Source organism: Terrapene carolina, unplaced genomic scaffold (assembly GCF_002925995.2).
Source record: "Terrapene carolina triunguis isolate 2854851 unplaced genomic scaffold, T_m_triunguis-2.0 Scaffold84, whole genome shotgun sequence".
In the NCBI taxonomy this organism is placed as follows: domain Eukaryota; kingdom Metazoa; phylum Chordata; order Testudines; family Emydidae; genus Terrapene; species Terrapene triunguis.
The window spans coordinates 17,118,803-17,136,943 of NW_020664435.1; the positions used below are offsets into that span (position 1 = coordinate 17,118,803).

General features: G+C 38.8%; 1 protein-coding gene across 1 annotated transcript in view; it reads left to right on the plus strand.

The window, feature by feature from the left end:
* The window catches only part of IGF2BP3 (insulin like growth factor 2 mRNA binding protein 3), a 177,169-nt gene that overhangs the window by 78,576 nt on the left and 80,452 nt on the right, over nucleotides 1-18,141 (plus strand). Inside the window, exons 5-6 of the mRNA XM_024223253.2 lie at nucleotides 13,738-13,789; nucleotides 13,889-13,952. Coding sequence (XP_024079021.1) covers nucleotides 13,738-13,789; nucleotides 13,889-13,952 — 116 coding nt within the window. The remainder of the gene's footprint in view (nucleotides 1-13,737; nucleotides 13,790-13,888; nucleotides 13,953-18,141) is intronic.

Sequence of the window (18,141 nt, forward strand, 5' to 3'; positions counted from 1 at the left end):
GCACATTTTATCTCTGAAGCAGAGGACTTCTCAAAAATTGTAGACCAGTGTTTCCTCAGGTTTTGCCCATCTCTAATCTTAATGTACTGTTCCTGTAGGGGAGTTATTGACTGCAGTCCATGGGGACTATTGTTACAGAAAGGTAAGAAATATCATTTTAGCAGAGAGATTCTTCAGAAATGGTGAAACAGAACCTTTCAATCCATTTATGTGAATGCTTGCAGTTTCTCTTTCAGGACTATTGGACTAAAAACAAACATACAGCCAAAGCATTCTAAAAAGAAAGCTCCCACCCTCCGCCCCGCCAAAAAGGAATACATGTTGGAATGGAACTTTGAGTTACAAAGCACTCAGATGTTTGCAAAAGAGTGTCTTTATTATTTGAGGGACTCCCCAACTTTCTCTTCAGTTGGCAAAACCTGATGAGTTGAGCAGAACCAATTATTTAATCAAATGAAAAAAGGAGAGGTTTAGTCAATCTTTACTTTACCCTTTCTCTCTTCAAAACTAACAGGAACTTCAGTGCTTGTGAAAAGTGACAGATCCTCTGTTTCCAGGGCTGCAAATCTATCTAGCCACTAAAATGTCATTGCTTCCGGCTTGTTCCAGTGGGATTGTTTTTGTGGATGAGAAAGTAGTCTAGACTCCATGTTCATTAAATACTTATAGTTTTCAGATGTTTGAAGGTTTTTGGACATTATTGTAAAGTGAGAGAAGCTTATTAGTGCATAGAGATGTATTTGTTAATGGGTTTCAATCACAATTACATTATTCTGTAAAACTGTGAATGACTAAACTTAAGTAGAAACAGGCATTTATTTTATTTCTAAAGTGAAGTTAGAGTGGAGTGTGTAAATTTATAATCTTATTTGACTTCAGCTTTCATTCTCAAATTGCAGCAACAAGCAGCTTAACAATTTCTCAGACAGTTTGGAATTATTTAAATTTTTGAATAATTTGTAGTCTGTAGGCTGTTTGCAAGTACTCAGTATTGAATTATTGGCTGTTTTTGACTGGATACGCAGGTCAAATGGTATTCGGGTAGTATAACTCTTGGAATCAATTTTCTAGTGCGCAGATACTTGCATTTATAAATTCAGAAGTTGCTTTATTGTGACTATTCTGTACTTCACTTAAATTTTGATCCCACAGACATTCATGTCAATGAATATATTGGCCAGAATGTCTGCATTTTCAGTCCATACTTTAAATCCTGATGCATTTTGAGGTAAAATGGCTTAGTACAGTTTGAAAATTGTGTCATTCCATTGAACTCTGGTCTGTCTTAGATTACTTTTTTGATATCTCATTGATATAATTTTCATATCTCTACACTGGTTCCTTTGGTACTCTTGTTTTAAAATTTGAATATTTTTTGTCTTAGGTTTCAGCAGCAGCCCCAAGAAAAATATGTACTAGAGATCTAGGATTGTCTGGCATATGGATAATTAGGATCTTTCTTTAAACGTAGAAAAAATAGTTCTAATACTAGACGTTTACAATCGCAGGAGGTTAACCACTTACCTACAAAGGAACACATTTATCGGTAGCCAGAGCTATGGATGCTCTTGGGGATAGCTTCCCCCCCCCCCCCCCCCCCATATCCCTAAAGTATTTTCTAGTCAAAAGTACTTCACTATTCCAGAGGGTCAGGTTTTCTCCCATTTGAAGACTTCATGCCAGCAGTGGATGTTTTGTTTTTGTTTTCAAGGCCCTTGTCTCTGCTTTACTATGAACAGGCTTGTTCTCATTGCAGAAAACTTCTTATAATTTGTTTCTGGTTCCAATCTGTTCTCCCAGCTCAAAATACTTCCAAGTGCATGATTCACTTGTGCTAAAGGCGTTGATCTTAATGCAACTTTTCTGATGGGAGTTAAATTGAAATTCTGTTCAACAGCAGGGTTGAATGCTTTGCTTCCCTGCCCCATCCTCTTCCTTCTCTCTTGTGGGGTTTAAACCATAATCATAATCCCCACAACAGAGGACTGGATACAATTTATTTTTTCCTACCCAATCTGGCAGTAGTTGGGTGGGTACAGAACTTCTCTTCTCCAGCCATTAGGTGTGGAGTATAGACTGGACAACTAACAGACCCATCCCACATGGCAATACACATCACTACCAGTAGTGCTTGTTGTTGCTGCAGTGACAGGCAGGCTATCAAAGTCAGCAAAAATGGTAGCTTGGGTACAAGTGATCATAACTTGATTACATTTATAATGTGCAAACAGAGTAAAGTCCAGATCAATAATCTAGATACATTTGGTGCTTTAAAAAAGGTCATTTTTGTAAAGCTGAAAACAACTACGAGTCAGAATCAGCTGGGAGGAAGAGTTTAATAAGAAAAATGTGAATGATAAGTGGGAATTGTTTAAGAACACTTTCCTAGATGCCCAAAAAGCCACAACCCTACAATTAAGGAAGATGGCCATCTTGGTTAAAAAAACAACCTGGTTTAGAGGAGTAGTGAAGACAGCTATATAAATAATATATAACACATGAATGAAAGGGGAAGTTGGTAGTGAGTACATATCAGAAGCTAGGAATTGTAGAAAAATTTTAAGGCACAAAAGGAAAAAAATCTATGGCTAGCAAAATTAAGGACAATGAGAATTTTTATATTGGGAACAAAAAGAATCCTAACAATGGTATTGGTCCAATACAAAATGGAAATAGTAGAATTATCAATAATAATACAGAAAAGGTAGAAGCATTCAATAAATATTTCTGTGTATGGGGTAAAAACAGAGTATGTTATCATGTTATATGATGATGATAACACTCATTCCATTCCACTAGTATCTGAAGAGAATTTTATACAGCAGCTAATACAGTTAGACATTTTTAAATCAGAAGGTCCAGATAACTTGCATCCAAGAGTTTTTAAAGAGCTGGCTAAGGAGCTCTCCAGACCACTAATGATGATTTTCAATATGTCTTGGAACATTGGGGTGGTTCTGGAAGAAAGCTAACGTGGCAAAATTTGGAATGGATAAAGGAGATGACCTGGGTAATTATAGGCTTGTCCCTCTGACATTGATACTTGGCAAGAAAATGGAGCTGCTGATACAGGATTTGATTAATAAAGAATTAATGGAGGGTAATATAATTAATCCAAATCAACATTCGTTTATGAAAATAGATCCTGTCAAACTAACTTGATATCTTTTATTGATGAGATTACAAAATTTGTAGTTAAAAGTAATAGTGTTGATCTATTATATTTAGACTTCTGTAAGGTATTTCCCTGGGTACCGCATAACATTTTGACTTAAACTAGAAAGATATAAAATTAACGTAGCCATCTTTTAATCCATTTGATGTGTGCCAACTGATAAGTCTCAAAATGTCATTGTGAATCGGGAATCATCACTGAGCAGGTGTGTTTCTACTGGGTCCCCACAGGAATCTGTTCTTGGCCCTATACTATTTAACATTTTTATGAATGCCCTGGAAGAAAACATAGTAATCACTGATAAAGTTTGCAGATGAGTCAAAAATTGGTGGAGTGGTAGATAATGGAAAGTAGAGGTGATTGATAACAGAGCATTCTGGATCTCTTGGTAAGCTTGATGCAAGCAAATAATATGCATTTTAATGTAGCTAAATGTATAAACCCAGGAACAAAGAATTTAAGACGTACTTTCAGAACTCTATGTTGGGAAGCAGCAACTCTGAGAAAGATTTTGGGGTCATAGTGGATAATCTGCTGAACATGAGCTCCCAGTGTGATGTGTGGCCAAAAGGGCTAATGTGATCCTTGGATGCATGAACAGGGGAATCTCGAGTACAAGTAGAGCAGTTATTTTACCTCTGTATTTGGCACTGGTGCAACCCCTGCTGAAATATTGTATCCAGTTCTAGGGTTTATACTTGAAGAAAGATGTTGATAAATTGGAGAGGATTCGGAGAAGGGCCATGAGAATAGTTAAAGGCTTAGAAAACATGCCTTACAGTGATAGACTTGAGGAGCACAATTTATTTAGTGCAACAGAGTTAAAGACTTATATAATCAAGTCTATATAAGTACCTACATGGGGAACAAATATTTGATAATGGGCTCTTCAGTCTAGCAGAGAATGGTATAACATGTTCCAGTGACTGGAATTTGAAGCTAGACAAATTCAGACTGGAAATAAGGCATAAATTTATAAACAGTGAGAGTAAATTAACCATTGGAACAACTTATCAAGAGTTGTGGTAGATTCTGCATCACTGTAACTTTTAAATCAAGATTGGATGTTTTTCTAAAAGATGTTCTCTAGGAATCATTCGGGGGAAGTTCTATGGCCTGGGTTATACAGGAGGTCAGACTAGATTATCACAATGGTCCCTTCTGGCCTTAGAATCTATGAATAAGTAATTTTACTAGACGTTTTATTTTTAAGTCCTAGTAAAAGTGAAACACAAACTGAAATTAAACCCTTGGGTTTATGATTTTAAAAATATTTACCAGGGACCCAACGTGGGGGGTCGGAGTCTCCTATCAAACTCCAGCAGCCACTAAGGGATGGGGAGCAAGGAGCCCAGATTCTGTGGTGAGCTTTTGGGTAATGCGTTGCTAAGTCAAAGTAAGAATAATGCTGCAGTGGTTCCATTGATGTTACAGCTCCAGACTGGGGTGGGGGGAGAATCTCTCTCTCGACTTTTTTTCAGACCCAGCTTCCCAACAATGACTGCTGCAGTCATAGAGGCTGTACACTGCCACAGTTGCTGCTTCTCCTCCCCCCCATAGTGACAGCCCCCCACTGTGCACCGAATGTGAGGCACCCCACCCTCCCCATACCCCAGAGGCTCCTTGCTTTAAGGACAGACAGGAAGTGAAAGTGCACTCTACCCACATTTATCTCTGCTGTGTTGCTCCAGTCATATGTTTGAGCTACATACCTGAGACCATAGAGACTAAGTGGTTGTTGGTGGAGCATCTCACCCTCAGTTCCCTATTAAGGCTCTTTGTTTCCTGGGAATTCATTCTCCTGATTGGGAGCCTGAGAGAGCACTTGGACCGGGAGCCTCCTGGGGAGAACAGACAGGAAGCATGGGCGAATGGACAGGGTTAGGGTTAACCACCTTTTCAAAATGCAAAAATGGGACACTTGCAGGAGCCCCGCCACACTCCATGACGCTGCCCCCTGCCTCTCCTCTTCCCTGCTAAGGCCCTGCCCCCTGGTCAGACCGGAAGCCAGAGCCGCCCAGGATGCCTGGGCTGCTGTGGGGAGTCCCCACCACTCAGTGCAGGTGGAGGGTCCGGAGGCGGTTCCCAAGAGCAGCCCTTGGGGCACGCCTCCCAGGGCAGGTGGAGACTCTGGGACTCCAGGGCATCCCACAGCAGCCTGGGCTCCATGGGTGGCTCTTACTACTGCCCGTCTTCGGGGCCTCGGAGGGAAGAGGAGGAGGGGGCCTTGTGGCAAGGGGGACTAAAGCCCACCTCAGCTCCCTTCCCCCTGGGAAGAGGCTGGTGCTGCTTCTGAGCCTCAGGCAGGCACAGAGTGGCACTGCAGGAAATCTGGGACAAATGCTGTCCCGGAGTCATTCAGCCTGGGACTTGAAATGTGCATTTCAGTTCTGTCCCACCCACTTAGGGATGGGTGGTCCCCCTAGATAGGATGCTGGACTGGGCCTTGAGAGACTGGGGGTGAGTTTCCGTAGAGGTGACCCAGAGCCTGCCTGTGACTTTGGGCAAGACACTTAATGTGGCTGTTACCTCCACTGTCCATCTGTAAAACGGGGATAATACTTTCCGACCTCAAAAGGGTTGCTGTGAGGATAAAATCTACTAATGATTGTAGGGTGCTCGGATACTGGGTGATGAGACAGTACTTAGATAGTCAGTTCTGTGTGTACTGTAGCTTTGGCACTACGGAAATGGGCAAACACAAAAGTCACGTGTGGAACCTCAGTGGATTGATTATTCCGAATGATTTTCTTTCCACCTGGTATAATGCATAAGTCACTGTCTAATGCTAAACAACGAGGAGTCCTTGTAGCACCTTAAAGACTAACAAATTTATTTGGGCATAAGCTTTCATGGGCTAGAACCCACTTCATCAGATGCATGGAGTGGAAAATACAGTAGCAGGTATAAATACACAGCACACGAAAAGATGGGAGTTGCCATATCAAGTGGGAGGTCAGTCTAACGAGACAATTCAATTAAGAGTAAGATACCAAGGGAGGAAAAATCACTTTTGTTGCGGTAATGAGAGTGGCCCATTTCAAACAGTTGACAAGAAGGTGTGAGTAACAGTTGGGGGAAATTAGGTTTTGTAATGACCCAACCACCCCCAGTCTTTATTCAGGCCTAATGCTTATTTTTCCAATGTATCTTATGCCCAATCACACTGCATCTCCCTGAGCTGTAAATCAGGAAGGCAACAGTGTACTCTCCATTTGGGAGATAAGTAGCTATCTGGAGGCCAAACATTCTCTAAACATCTGGCTAGATCTTAGCAATGCTTTCCATTGGGAGGGCAGCTTGTGAGTGGAGGAAATATGTATTTTACAGAAGGTTTTGAAATGACTGAAGCTCTTTAATAATATAGTTTATGCATGACCCTTCAATTTTGTATGTGTATCCCCCCTCCCCCCCCCCCCGGCTTTGCTTGTAAAGAGATCTGAGAATTCTTCTTAGTCAGTTAGCCATGAAGTGGTTGTTAAAGACTTTTTTTTCTTTAAAAGCCTATCATTTTGAATGTATGCTGTACACAGTTAATGTCTTTGATATAGTCTCCATCTGAATTCTAATACTTATTTTATCAGAGGAAATTGTGAGCTAAACCTACTTCCCCCTGTAATTAGTATTCTCTTCTCAGATAGCTGTAAATGGATACTATAGGAAATGCTAAATTCTGGAAGAGCAAAACTCCTGGGGTAGATTTACCGAGTATCCATCACAGAAGTGGTCCCTGTTTCCACAATAGAAATATACAGCAGTACTCACAAAAACATTTTTCCTATATATGGTCTTACTCAAATTAGTTGTGCTCACAACTATATAAGCTTATTCTCAGTGATTGTTTCCAAAAGATGATTCAAAAGCCAGTTTTGCTGTTGCAACTAATTTCCTGTAGTTGCTGTAGTCACAAGCTTTCAGCTTCACTTTACTTTTGTGCTATTGTGGCTTTGAAGTTTTTTAAACTAACAAAAATTATGCTCTCAAACTGAAAAGTTCAGGTTAGTGCAAATCCTTTAAAGCAATAACATTTCAAACCAGAGCTTTTTAATATCAATAGAAAATTGTACAGGAGCAAAAAAGTCAATATTTTTGCAACCATGGCTCTCTCACTCAGTTTACAGTTTTTGCCATTGTGTGCCTAAAAGTCTCTGGATGCCTTAAACAAGACTTGTATGAAGTCAAAATTGACATGTAAATACACCCAAGCAAAAGATAAATCCAGTGCAGAAAGAGAAATTTCCTCCCTTGCAATAAACCAGATTTGAAATTGACACACAGTAGAAAGATACTAGAATGGTGCTGTGGCAGATGTTCTTAGGGAGACACAAAATATCTAAATTGAAGTAATATTTTTGATCTGAAATATGCTCAGATATCTTTATATTATAAAACTAGAGCAGGTCAAAATTTCAGGTTGATGAAAAATGGCTTTTTAAAATGGAAATTTGTATTTCTTGACATTTTAAAGTTTTTGACAAACTGAAAATCAAAAGCAATTTTTGTTTTTGTTTTCAAAAACTTCCATGGAAAAAGTTAGATAAAATTTGGGGGTTTTAAAATTTTTTGGGGAGGAATACTTAACATTTTCTGACCTGCTTTATATAGTGTTGAAAAGAGACCTGAGATTTGCCAAACTGGATCAAAGCAGCATTCTGTCTAAACCCTTGTCCTGTCTCTCACACTGACCAATGTTGAATGCTGCCTCCCTAGGAAGGTGTTAAAATGTGATTCAATTACATAGCACTGTTAGGTGCTTTATTGGTAGTTTAGGTACAGCTATGTCAACAATGCAGAAAATACACATTTCATTCTTCTCCAAAACCCCCACAGAATTTGCCACCTACCACACTTCGCACATTCTCTCACTAGGACAGCATAATTTGGGCAGTATGAGCAGCACGTTTAGTATTGGATCCTAATATTGTTACATCTAACGTTGATACTATAGGGATAAGGTGGTGGGAGCAGTAAATAGTTTGCACTTGGATTCTGTTCTTCCTCATGAGATCAGATGGATATATGTGACTTTACAGTCATACTAATGCTTTCCACAACAGCCCAGCAACCCAGCTGTCAGGTGATATCTCCTTTACCTGGACATACTTATCAAAACTTGGAGAAAGAAGTTCTGGGAAAATTGCTTCACCTTTAAAATAAATAAATAAATACATTTGTGGGTTGTTGTTGTTGTTGTTTTGTAAAGTAGGGTCCTATCTGTGCTGCATTATTTTATGGTGAGTTCTTCTTAATCCCAGATGGTAATCTGTTTGTGCACTGAATCATAGACATTGATAGCTGAAGGGGAAGGGGAATTAACTATAATGTAACACATATCCTGAGGCATTTAGTTGGACAGATCATACATTGGATAAACACGTATTTGCCTGGGTTTGTTTTAAATTAGCTTTCTTTTACTTTAGATAAAGGGTAAATGGGAGCTGCCAATTTGGCTATCTCTACATCTCTCATTCATTTGCTTTTAAATATCAATTTCTTAGACCTTTTAATCTCCATGTTATCTGCGAAAATTTCAATTTGTATCAGGGAAGCTGGGTCTGAAAAAAAGTCGAGAGAGAGAGATGGTTTCTCCCCCCACCCCGGTCTGGATTGGGTAACTACTTTTTAAAAAATATCTAAACTTACCTTTCTGTCTTGCTTCTAACTGTTTTGGTTTTCACCAAACCCCCATCCCAGATCGTGGTATCCAAGCAAGGATATTCTTAAGCAGCTTCCATGCTGATGAATGGATTTTAACTTCCTAATTTTATTCTCCACACTGTGTCTAAGGTGTGAATGCTTTTCTTAAAAACAAAAAAACCCAACAATCCAGCAACCTCAAACCCTGCGAAGGTTGGTGTTCTAGGACTACCTCTCATTATAATCTCCCTTTGAAGATACTGACTTTTTATATTATGGCCATTTGTTACTAAGGCTTTGTCTGCACTTAAGTTTTGTCCATATAGCTATGCTGGAAAAGTCCTCATAGCATAGTCTCAGTTATAGTGCCAAAAGCACTTATTTGCCACTATAACTTTGGCCACACTAGGCCTTTTGCAGAAGAGCTGTTTTAAAAAAAATTCACACCCCTGACTGACATTGCTGTGCCAGCAGAATGGAAGTGTAGACCTGGCCTTAGGGGCTGAAGTGTGTTTACCTTGAGCCAGTCTCTCCCTCACCTGTTTGTCTTCCCAACCTCTGCTTTCCTCCCCAACCACCATCTCTTTCTCACCTCACCAGCTTTCATTCTCAACTCCTTTTTTAAAGACACATTACAAACAACTTCATTTTCCCCCTGATTGTTTTAAAAATCCCCTGGAATGTTTACAAAGTGTTGGGGAAGTTCCCTGGCTGCATTCTAACTTAGACTAGATGATCACAATGATCCCTTCTGGCCCTTGGAATCCCTGCATCTGTTAAGTGCCTGCAACACCGCCCCCCCCCCCCCCCAAATCCCCACATGGTCATACTGTGTGACCCTCATCCTCCTTTCATCTGTCCTGACCTCATTGTTTGCCATTTTGGTTGTGTTGTAAGCATGTTTGTTAACAAATTCATGAAAGACATTTGGACAAATTAATCTAGTTGCTCTACGTGAGAAGAAAAAAATTCAGAAGTTAATGTTAGAATCCAGCTCATCAGTGGAAGAAATATGGTGTGGCTCTTTAATCCTCTTTTGCTTGTGGTCTTGACATCTTGAGACTGATGTGCTTTGCCATACCACAATAAAAGGCCTAGAGCAATAAGAGTTGCGTGAAATATCCATGTTGCTCTGAAAGTGCACAGTCCTATGTTCAGCTGAACAATTCAGTTAGTTAGAAGTAGAATCCCTTGAATGAATAAATATGCAAAACCTGCATGGGAAATGAAATATTTGTAAACTGTAAATTTGAGTTACCCTGCTATTCAAGAGTGAAATTTTCTTGTCGAGCAGCCTATAAAGCAGTTATGATTGGGACTCAGTTGGTGTACGGTAACGGTATTTATAATGAAGTCAGAGTTGGCTTTAAAGTCTGATGAATGAAAGTCCACAGTATAAGGCTGCAGCTTTTTGTGAGAGAGACATCTGTGCTATAACAAGAGAGGGAGACCCAGTTTAGACAAATGCTGGAACCAGGGCTTTAGGAAAAGGAATGACTTTTTCTTCTAGCTTAGATTAAATATTTATACAAATGAACTTTTCTTTTCAGCTGCTCATCAGAATTGCGGCTGCACCACCAACTTGGCTTTGAATTTTGTTCTGATTGCCCAACAAGGCTGTACATGGAGAGTGTTGCAGAAGAGCCACTTAAACAAAAAATGTTTGTTTTACAGCAGAACTAGAGGCTTTGGGTTTTAGGGATGAAAATTAAGTGGAGAGGGAGAAGGTAAAGCAAAACAGAGTGGGAAGTAAATCTGGAAGAGGAAGGATGGGAGTAGAAACTAGAGTTGATATAAAAACATGGAGGGAAAACAGAACATAAAGATGAGCGAAAAGTACAAGAATGGAGTATTATTTTGGAGAGAATTGTGGTAAAGGGGATACTTCTCTCTTTCAGCAGATACACACACCAACAGCTGCTATTATTTTTTTCTGAATACAGTTAAATACAATTTGATTAGGTGTTAATCTTTCAGTGTTGATCATCCTTAATGCCTTACTGCTTGAGACTGAGATGGCCGGGAAAATAAAGGTTTATAATGAAGACAATGCTATCATGATGACATGTTTCTTTGACCCAACAAGATTACTACTGTTTTTCTGAAAGGATGTTAGATCTGCTTCCAGTCCTTTGAGGGAACTTCTTAAATCTGTTTGGTAAAGCAATTCTTTTGAGAAAAAGGGAACTCAAGTTACTTGAGTGTGTTAAAACCATGACTAACTTTGTCCCTGTTTGTGGCAGCACAGAAGGGAAACAGGGAAGAAAATGAGTGGTGGTAAAGAGGAACCTGGGTGAAGAGGGTGGGATGCTGAATGTGCAGGATGGATATCTTTATTAATCACAAAAGTGTGGTGTGTCGCAGATGTGACTTTTTAGAATGAATAAGAAGCTCCTGTTGTGTGGGTGGTTTTTTGTTCTGTTTTGTTTTTAGTGTTGTGTAGGCAACATTCTGAAAAAAATGAAAGAGGAGTTTTTGGTTTTTCCCTGAAGAATTCAGTATCTGTAAAGATAGTAGTATCAGTTATGTGCTGTTAGAATGAAATAAATTAACTATAAATCTGAAACATCATTTCCCCATCTCCTTCAGAGCTTTCCCTCCCCTCAAAAGCTGGTGGCATTTTCTGAATTGTGGTGTATATTTAAAAATCTTTGGGACAGGACACAAATTTAATACACACATATAACCAGTTTACAAAATATTGGAGAAATTTTATTCTGCAAAGCTGTACAGAACACTGGGAATTTCAGTCCTGTTCTTATAACAGATGGTTAAAATAAAAACAAAAAATCAAATGTAAGATATTGCAGTTTTGGACCTGGGTGAACTTGAGTTGGCTGATCATTACAGAGTTTAATTGTAACTTTAAATGTAAACTTGTGAAAAAACAGAATAGTTACATTATTTTATAGTACTATCAAGTCAGTGACACTGCAGTGGTGTTGATGTAATGTAGAAATGAAATTGCCTTATCAGACAATGGACTGTCTAGTCTACTATCCTATCAGAAGAAAAATACTTATAGAGGCTTTTTGGAGCAAGGGCCTGCCTTGCTTTTGCATTTTGGACAGCACCTAGTACAGTGGGACACTGATGCTAATGGGTGCTCTGGATATTCCACTTATTTTTATTGTGGCAAAGTTATTGCATAAATTATCTAGGGGAGACGTTTTCTCTCTCTAAACCCGGGCAGTGAGTGAGAAGCTGGTTTATGTCCTAAAGCATGAAGTCAGAAAATCCTATGACTTTCACATTTACTCTAGTTAGTTAATTACTTAGTTCATATATATATTATATATTTTCCATATAAATGTCAGATCCCTTTTTTTAACCCCCCTGAAGTCTTAGCATCAGTGATACTTAGTGTAGTGTGTTTGTAAGTGTGAATCAGTTTTAAATTTTGGAATTTCAGATGGGTTTCAGAGAAGTCTCCAATTTCTACAGGATTGTCCTAAAAGGAGCTTGCTTAAATTAATTACACAGACTAAACAAATTTCTAGTTGAATGAAGGAAGAGTTTAAACTTTTAACTATTGTGTAATAGACCAAGTGCTGTCAGAAAACTCTTTAATGGTTCCTAAATGAAGTAGATGGGAAAATACTGCTGTTCAGGGTGATTCTTCATGACTAAATTTGGGGAACAATGTACTGCCATTTATGTGTCTGACTAGAAAAGTTACATTTCAAGTGTCTGCATATATTTCATATTTAATAAATGGCAGAGAAAGGAATAAACTGCAGTTCAATTCAGAATTGTTTTTTACATTGTACTAAATGTCTAAAGTACATCAATAAATGTTTTTCTTGGTACACTTCTAGTTTCTCATTGAAACATACCATGCTTTGAAGTCTTATTTATTTTATTTTAAAGACCAGTTATTTTGCATGTTTATCTTAGTTGTGGTTGTTAGAGATTTATAGGAATTGTGAGCTGTGCTGTTCTGATGCATGTGGATTTTTTCTTCATATCAAATGGTTTTCCTCCCCTCATCAGTATTATGCTACATATTTAACATTAAGTGAATATTTATAGAGAAAATGGTGTATGTGACACCTTATAGGTTACAGATTTAGTTTTTGTTGCTCAATGTGAATTGCAAACTGCTTAGGCATTGCTTTAATACCTTAACAGGATTTATGACTTGAGATAAAATGTTAAAATCTGATGAACCATAATAACGTGATTGCTATCTATACCAGTTACTGCTGTTCAGTTATTTCTATTATTCAACAAATTCTTAATGGGAAGAAAATTAAATTTTAAAACAATGTAGGTTTAGGAAAAGGTTAAAGGATTTTGAGATGGAGGAAAATGGGGCGATAACTGAGACTTCTAACTTTACCAAATATATTTGAAAACTGGCTCTGTCTGGAATATTTTATATTTTCTCACCCTTTTCTAAAATTATGACTATTTTTCCATTATGGTTATGGAGAAGGTGATTGCTCCAAATGAAACTTTAGTTATTAGACAAGGAGCTAATTGGAATTGTAGTTCTTCCCCTTAATCTTTCTCCATACCGGTTTCTCCTCCTGGCCTTCTTCCAAAACACAAGGCCGTCACGACTTCTACATGGTTGTCAAGTGATTGCTGCTTCTGGGTCACCCAGGACTTGTCTACATGGGGAATTTGACCAGAATAGCTTATTATTTTTGTCAATCCCCTCATGTAGATGAGAGCTCAGGAAAAACCAAATACATGAGATTTCAAATGCAGATCTCGAAGTTGGGAGGGATGGAAAAAATGAACAAACTGCATGTACCCTTCCATGAATATCCTCTATCCACAACCCCAAAGTGGGAAGTTCTTTTGAATATTATGCATTCTACAATTTACAAGTTCTAGTGTATAGTGTAATGACAGGTGGTGTCTTTTTGTCAAGAAATTTTGAAACTCAAATTTGCAACTTCTTTTCCCTTTGATAGGTGCTGGATAGTTTGTTAGCTCAATATGGAACAGTGGAGAACTGTGAGCAAGGTACACAAGCTCTAAACTCAAATTGCTTTCAGATTTATAGAGGGTGAAGTGAGTGGGAAGTGAACTTAATTTTTTCTTCTGTTGCATTTTCCCCTCTAGTGAACACTGACACAGAGACTGCAGTAGTAAATGTAACATACGCCAATAAGGACCAAGCTAGACAGTAAGTATATTTTTGTTCACTTTGTTTTTATAGCTTAACTCATAAATCTGAGCTCAGCATATCTTGATGTAAAGTAGTACAGACGCCCCCCGACTTACGCAATCGTTCCGTTCTAGAAAGCCTTGTGTAACTTGAATTTTGCGTAAGTTGGAAACGTATACCCGTACGTTACGCAAATATTTCCGCAACTCGAAAATCCTATTTTTGGCTTATGGAACTTTTTCCGTAAGTGCGAATTTGCGTAAGTCGGGTCTTGCATAACCCGGGGAGTGTCTGTATGTATATTTTTGCTTCTGTTTAATTGCACCTTAGGAAAGCTTCTCCTCTTTACCTCAATTTACTGTCAGTTGTACACCAACTTTCTTTCCTGCTTTTTTTAATATTTGAAATCCTGAAGACATGTGAATTCAGAATTGGGAAAATTATTTACCACAAATCTCTCTTAGGAGCTGATCAAAATCCCACTGACTCCAATAAATACCCTCATTTTCTGTCAGTGGGCTTTGGATCAGGCTTGTAAAAACATTGCTAAAAACTCTTAGTAAAGCTAGAGGCCTGGTGCATTTTCATTACCTCCTGAGGGTGTGCCCTCTCTTGATTTTTTGCTAATTTTGGTTAAAATCTCCCCTGAAGATTGAATGTTTTGTCAGTTGGAAAGTTGCTGCTGCTTTTAAATAAATATGTAACTTGAAATGATCCATTTGCCTTATTCTGATTATATGAATTATTCTGTCTTTTTTAACTTAGCATCCATTGCCTGTTGATTTATTTGCTTGTATCTACGGTTTTGGGCGTTTTTTAATCCAAAGCTATGGTATTTTAATCTTTTAAAATTATTTTTTATAATTTCACTTACTGGATAGGAGAAGATTGCCTTTGTATTAACATTTTGTATCACATTAGACATATTAATGTATGTATAATTTTGCCTTTCCAAGATGGGTGAGGGAGTGTCTTCCTTGAGACATCTCAGATATTCCATCTTCTTATCTGGGGCATAGGCATGCTCTTTCACTCTCCTCTTCTAACCACAACAGTACAAAAAACATACAGAAATGTTGGGCTCTTTTTACTTTGAAATTCCTGCCACCTTGTGGCTAACTATAAGCAGCAGTTGAGATGCACTCTTACTTCTTACGGTACATAGTGATATAACATTTGCACCAACCCATAATTCAGTAATTCCATTTTGCTCCCCAGAATTTTTTAAGTGTTTCTGCCAATTAATGCAATCTAAACGAATTTCACTTGTGGAACATGTGACATAAGCAGTTTTCCTTTAAGAGGAAGTGTATCAGGGATCCAGAGATTGAGTTGCTGTTTAATTTTCATTTCCTTTCAAAAGTTCCATGTTTTAGGAGTCCATCTTGCCTTGAAATTCTGTCTTAATGATTTTGTAGTAAAATTTATTGAATGTTTTTAGCACCAAAAGAATAAAAGATATTGGAACCACATTGAAACTTTGTCATGTGTCAGAACATGGCTTTGAACAAAATGTGAACAAAATGTGTCTGAAAATACCCCATGGAATTGTGTAATCCATGCTTTGGATCTAGAAACTGTGACATGACTTCTTGAATGTTTCATGTCTTTTTGCTAACCTTAGAGGTAGGTGCAACAACTGGCAACTGTCTTGCTGCTACTGTACTCCTGTATATATTCCTTATTAAAATACAGTTTTTAAAGTTAATCACAAATAGACACAATGATAAGACAGCCAGTCACTAGTCCATTGGGAACAAACTTTGTTATGCATGAGGAGAGGAAATCAAATAATTGAAAATAGCTCATTTGAGGCAGATGAACTAGAGGCAAACGTAAACTTTGGAGGAGGGACTGAAGTGAATATTGGATGGAACTTTTGAATAATGAAGGGTTGTGGGGAATTTGTAGTACACTCTAGCATAGCTGTCAGTACTTGTATTGGATAGAAACCTGATGAAGAGAATGTGTTGTGGATGTTAAAATGTGGACTTGCAGGTTACAAAGGGTGAATTATGGTTCCTGATAGAAAGTGTGGTTAGGCCTTTAACTATGGTTGGGTAGTTGGATATGAACTCTCATCTTTTAGAGACCACAAACAAGAGAGGTAGCCGTGTGTGTGTGTGTGTGTGTGTGTGTGTGTGTGTGTGTATATATTTAAAAAGAAAAGCTCTGTGAAGCCTCTGTCATGAAAATTAACTGTTGAAAGGGTACACATGGCTTTTCTCTTTTATTGACTGATGTTGAGTTTCAGTTGGCTGGATTTCGAGGCACAGATGAAGTTTGCTACTTGAAACAGGTTCAAGTGGTAAGTAATGGCTATAAAATTAATGAGCTCTGATTTCACTAAGATAGTGGTCAGTCTGAATATGAATGAGAACTGGGCTTTATGAAGCTGCTTATGACAATTGAACTCAACAGCTGATACTGGTTTCACATTTAGGATATGTTTAGGATTAATAAAGCTCTTAGATTGCAAACTGCTTTGAGCCAGAGACCATGTCTTCATGTGTATTTGTATAGTGCTTCCAACAGAGGTGCCTTGATCCTGATTGGGGCATCTAGGGGCTACTGCAATGCAACTAAATATAAAGCTAGCATTTAGTAGGGTTGGTTTACAAGCTATGGCTGGTAGTAACATATAAAGCTGACCACATCTCAGCTGCAGCACCATTTGCTTAAGCAATAGTTGAATTTTATGGTGTATTTCCTTGTTGAAGTATGTATTAGCAGAAATATATAACAGCATGTGTGTTGGTAATGCTATAATACAAGACTGAGATGATATTGAACCTGTTTGCAGTTGTTTAGAATCTTTAAAAGCATTATTGTTTTGAAATAAAATGTCTCTTGGTTTTAGTTCAGAAATGAGCTTCTGAGGCTGCATTTTGTGTTATCAAAATGTGGGGGAAATTGCCAAGTTAGTTTTCTTTAGGTTGTGATCAGACAGCTCAGACATGTATGCCTTGGTGTTCTTTGTATTTAACATTGGCCTGTAGTCAGTGCTGAAAAAGAGCTGCCAGAAGAAAACAGTTTCAAGAAAGACAATGTTTTGAACTTTGAAAATAGTAGACTGAGTAAATGCAGGGCATCAAATTCTGGATGGTACAAGAGTGGAAAGGGCAGCTGTCAGGGGACTCATTCCTCCTTTGCTGTGTGCTCCCTGCGAGCTGTTTTGGATGGGCCGTTGCTGTTCATTCCTAAAGGTGGTGTCATTTGGAGTCCCACGGCATTCCATCTAGTCTCCTCTCTTGTGCCTTGTTTATTTGGGGCCATTGGAACAGTTGATGAGGATGCATGAGTTGTCCCTCAGCTCTGTATCCAGCTCAGCCTTTTTAGCCAGTGCTGTCAAATGCTTAGCCAGTATCTGGGTGAGATGGGGGCATGGATGAGTTAGCGGGTGGAGATGATACTTGCATTCTAAGGGAAGCAATCAGAAGACAGGCTGAGGATTCTGTCTCCCTTCTGATAGATGATTTGTCTGTTTCTGGTGTCTAATCCCCACTGGCTGTTACAGTGTAGTAGCAGTGACCAGAAATGGGGGTGGTCCCCTGCCCTCCCTCCCTCCCTCCAAGTCTTCATCTGACTAGAAAATTCTGACTGTTCCTTTCAGATGCTGCAAGCCTAGTTACTGTGATTGTTGTGTTTTGCCATCTCAAGACAGGAGTCCTGTAACGTATTCTACCTGGGGCTACACATCTTAAATCAATCCAGATACTGATACAGAATGCTGCAGCCCTCTTCAACAGCATATCTCAGTGGGAGCATATAAGCCCAGTGGTCTGTGACTTGCATTGTCGGCTTATTGATTTCAGGGTAGAGTTGAAGGGAATGATTTTGACCTACTGTATAAGTCCCTAAGTGGCTTGGGACCTGCCTATTGAGAGATTACCTCTCCTTGTGCCATCTTGACAAACTCACAATCAACATAGGCACTGGAGCCCATTTGTGTAACAGAAGAGCCTGTCGATTGTGAGGTCCCAAGCCACTTAGGGACTTATACAGTAGGTCAAAATCATGCCCCTTGCGGTAAACTTCAAAACCCTACTCTTATCATTTCCCTCCTTCGTCTAAAATAACCCACTTTTGTTGACCCCGAAGGCATGCAACGGGACCCATCTCTTTACCCGGGCTTTTGCGAGGGAGGGTCATTTTATGGGTGAATATTTGGGGGTGATGGGAGGGAAAGGGGTATTGTTTGGATCTG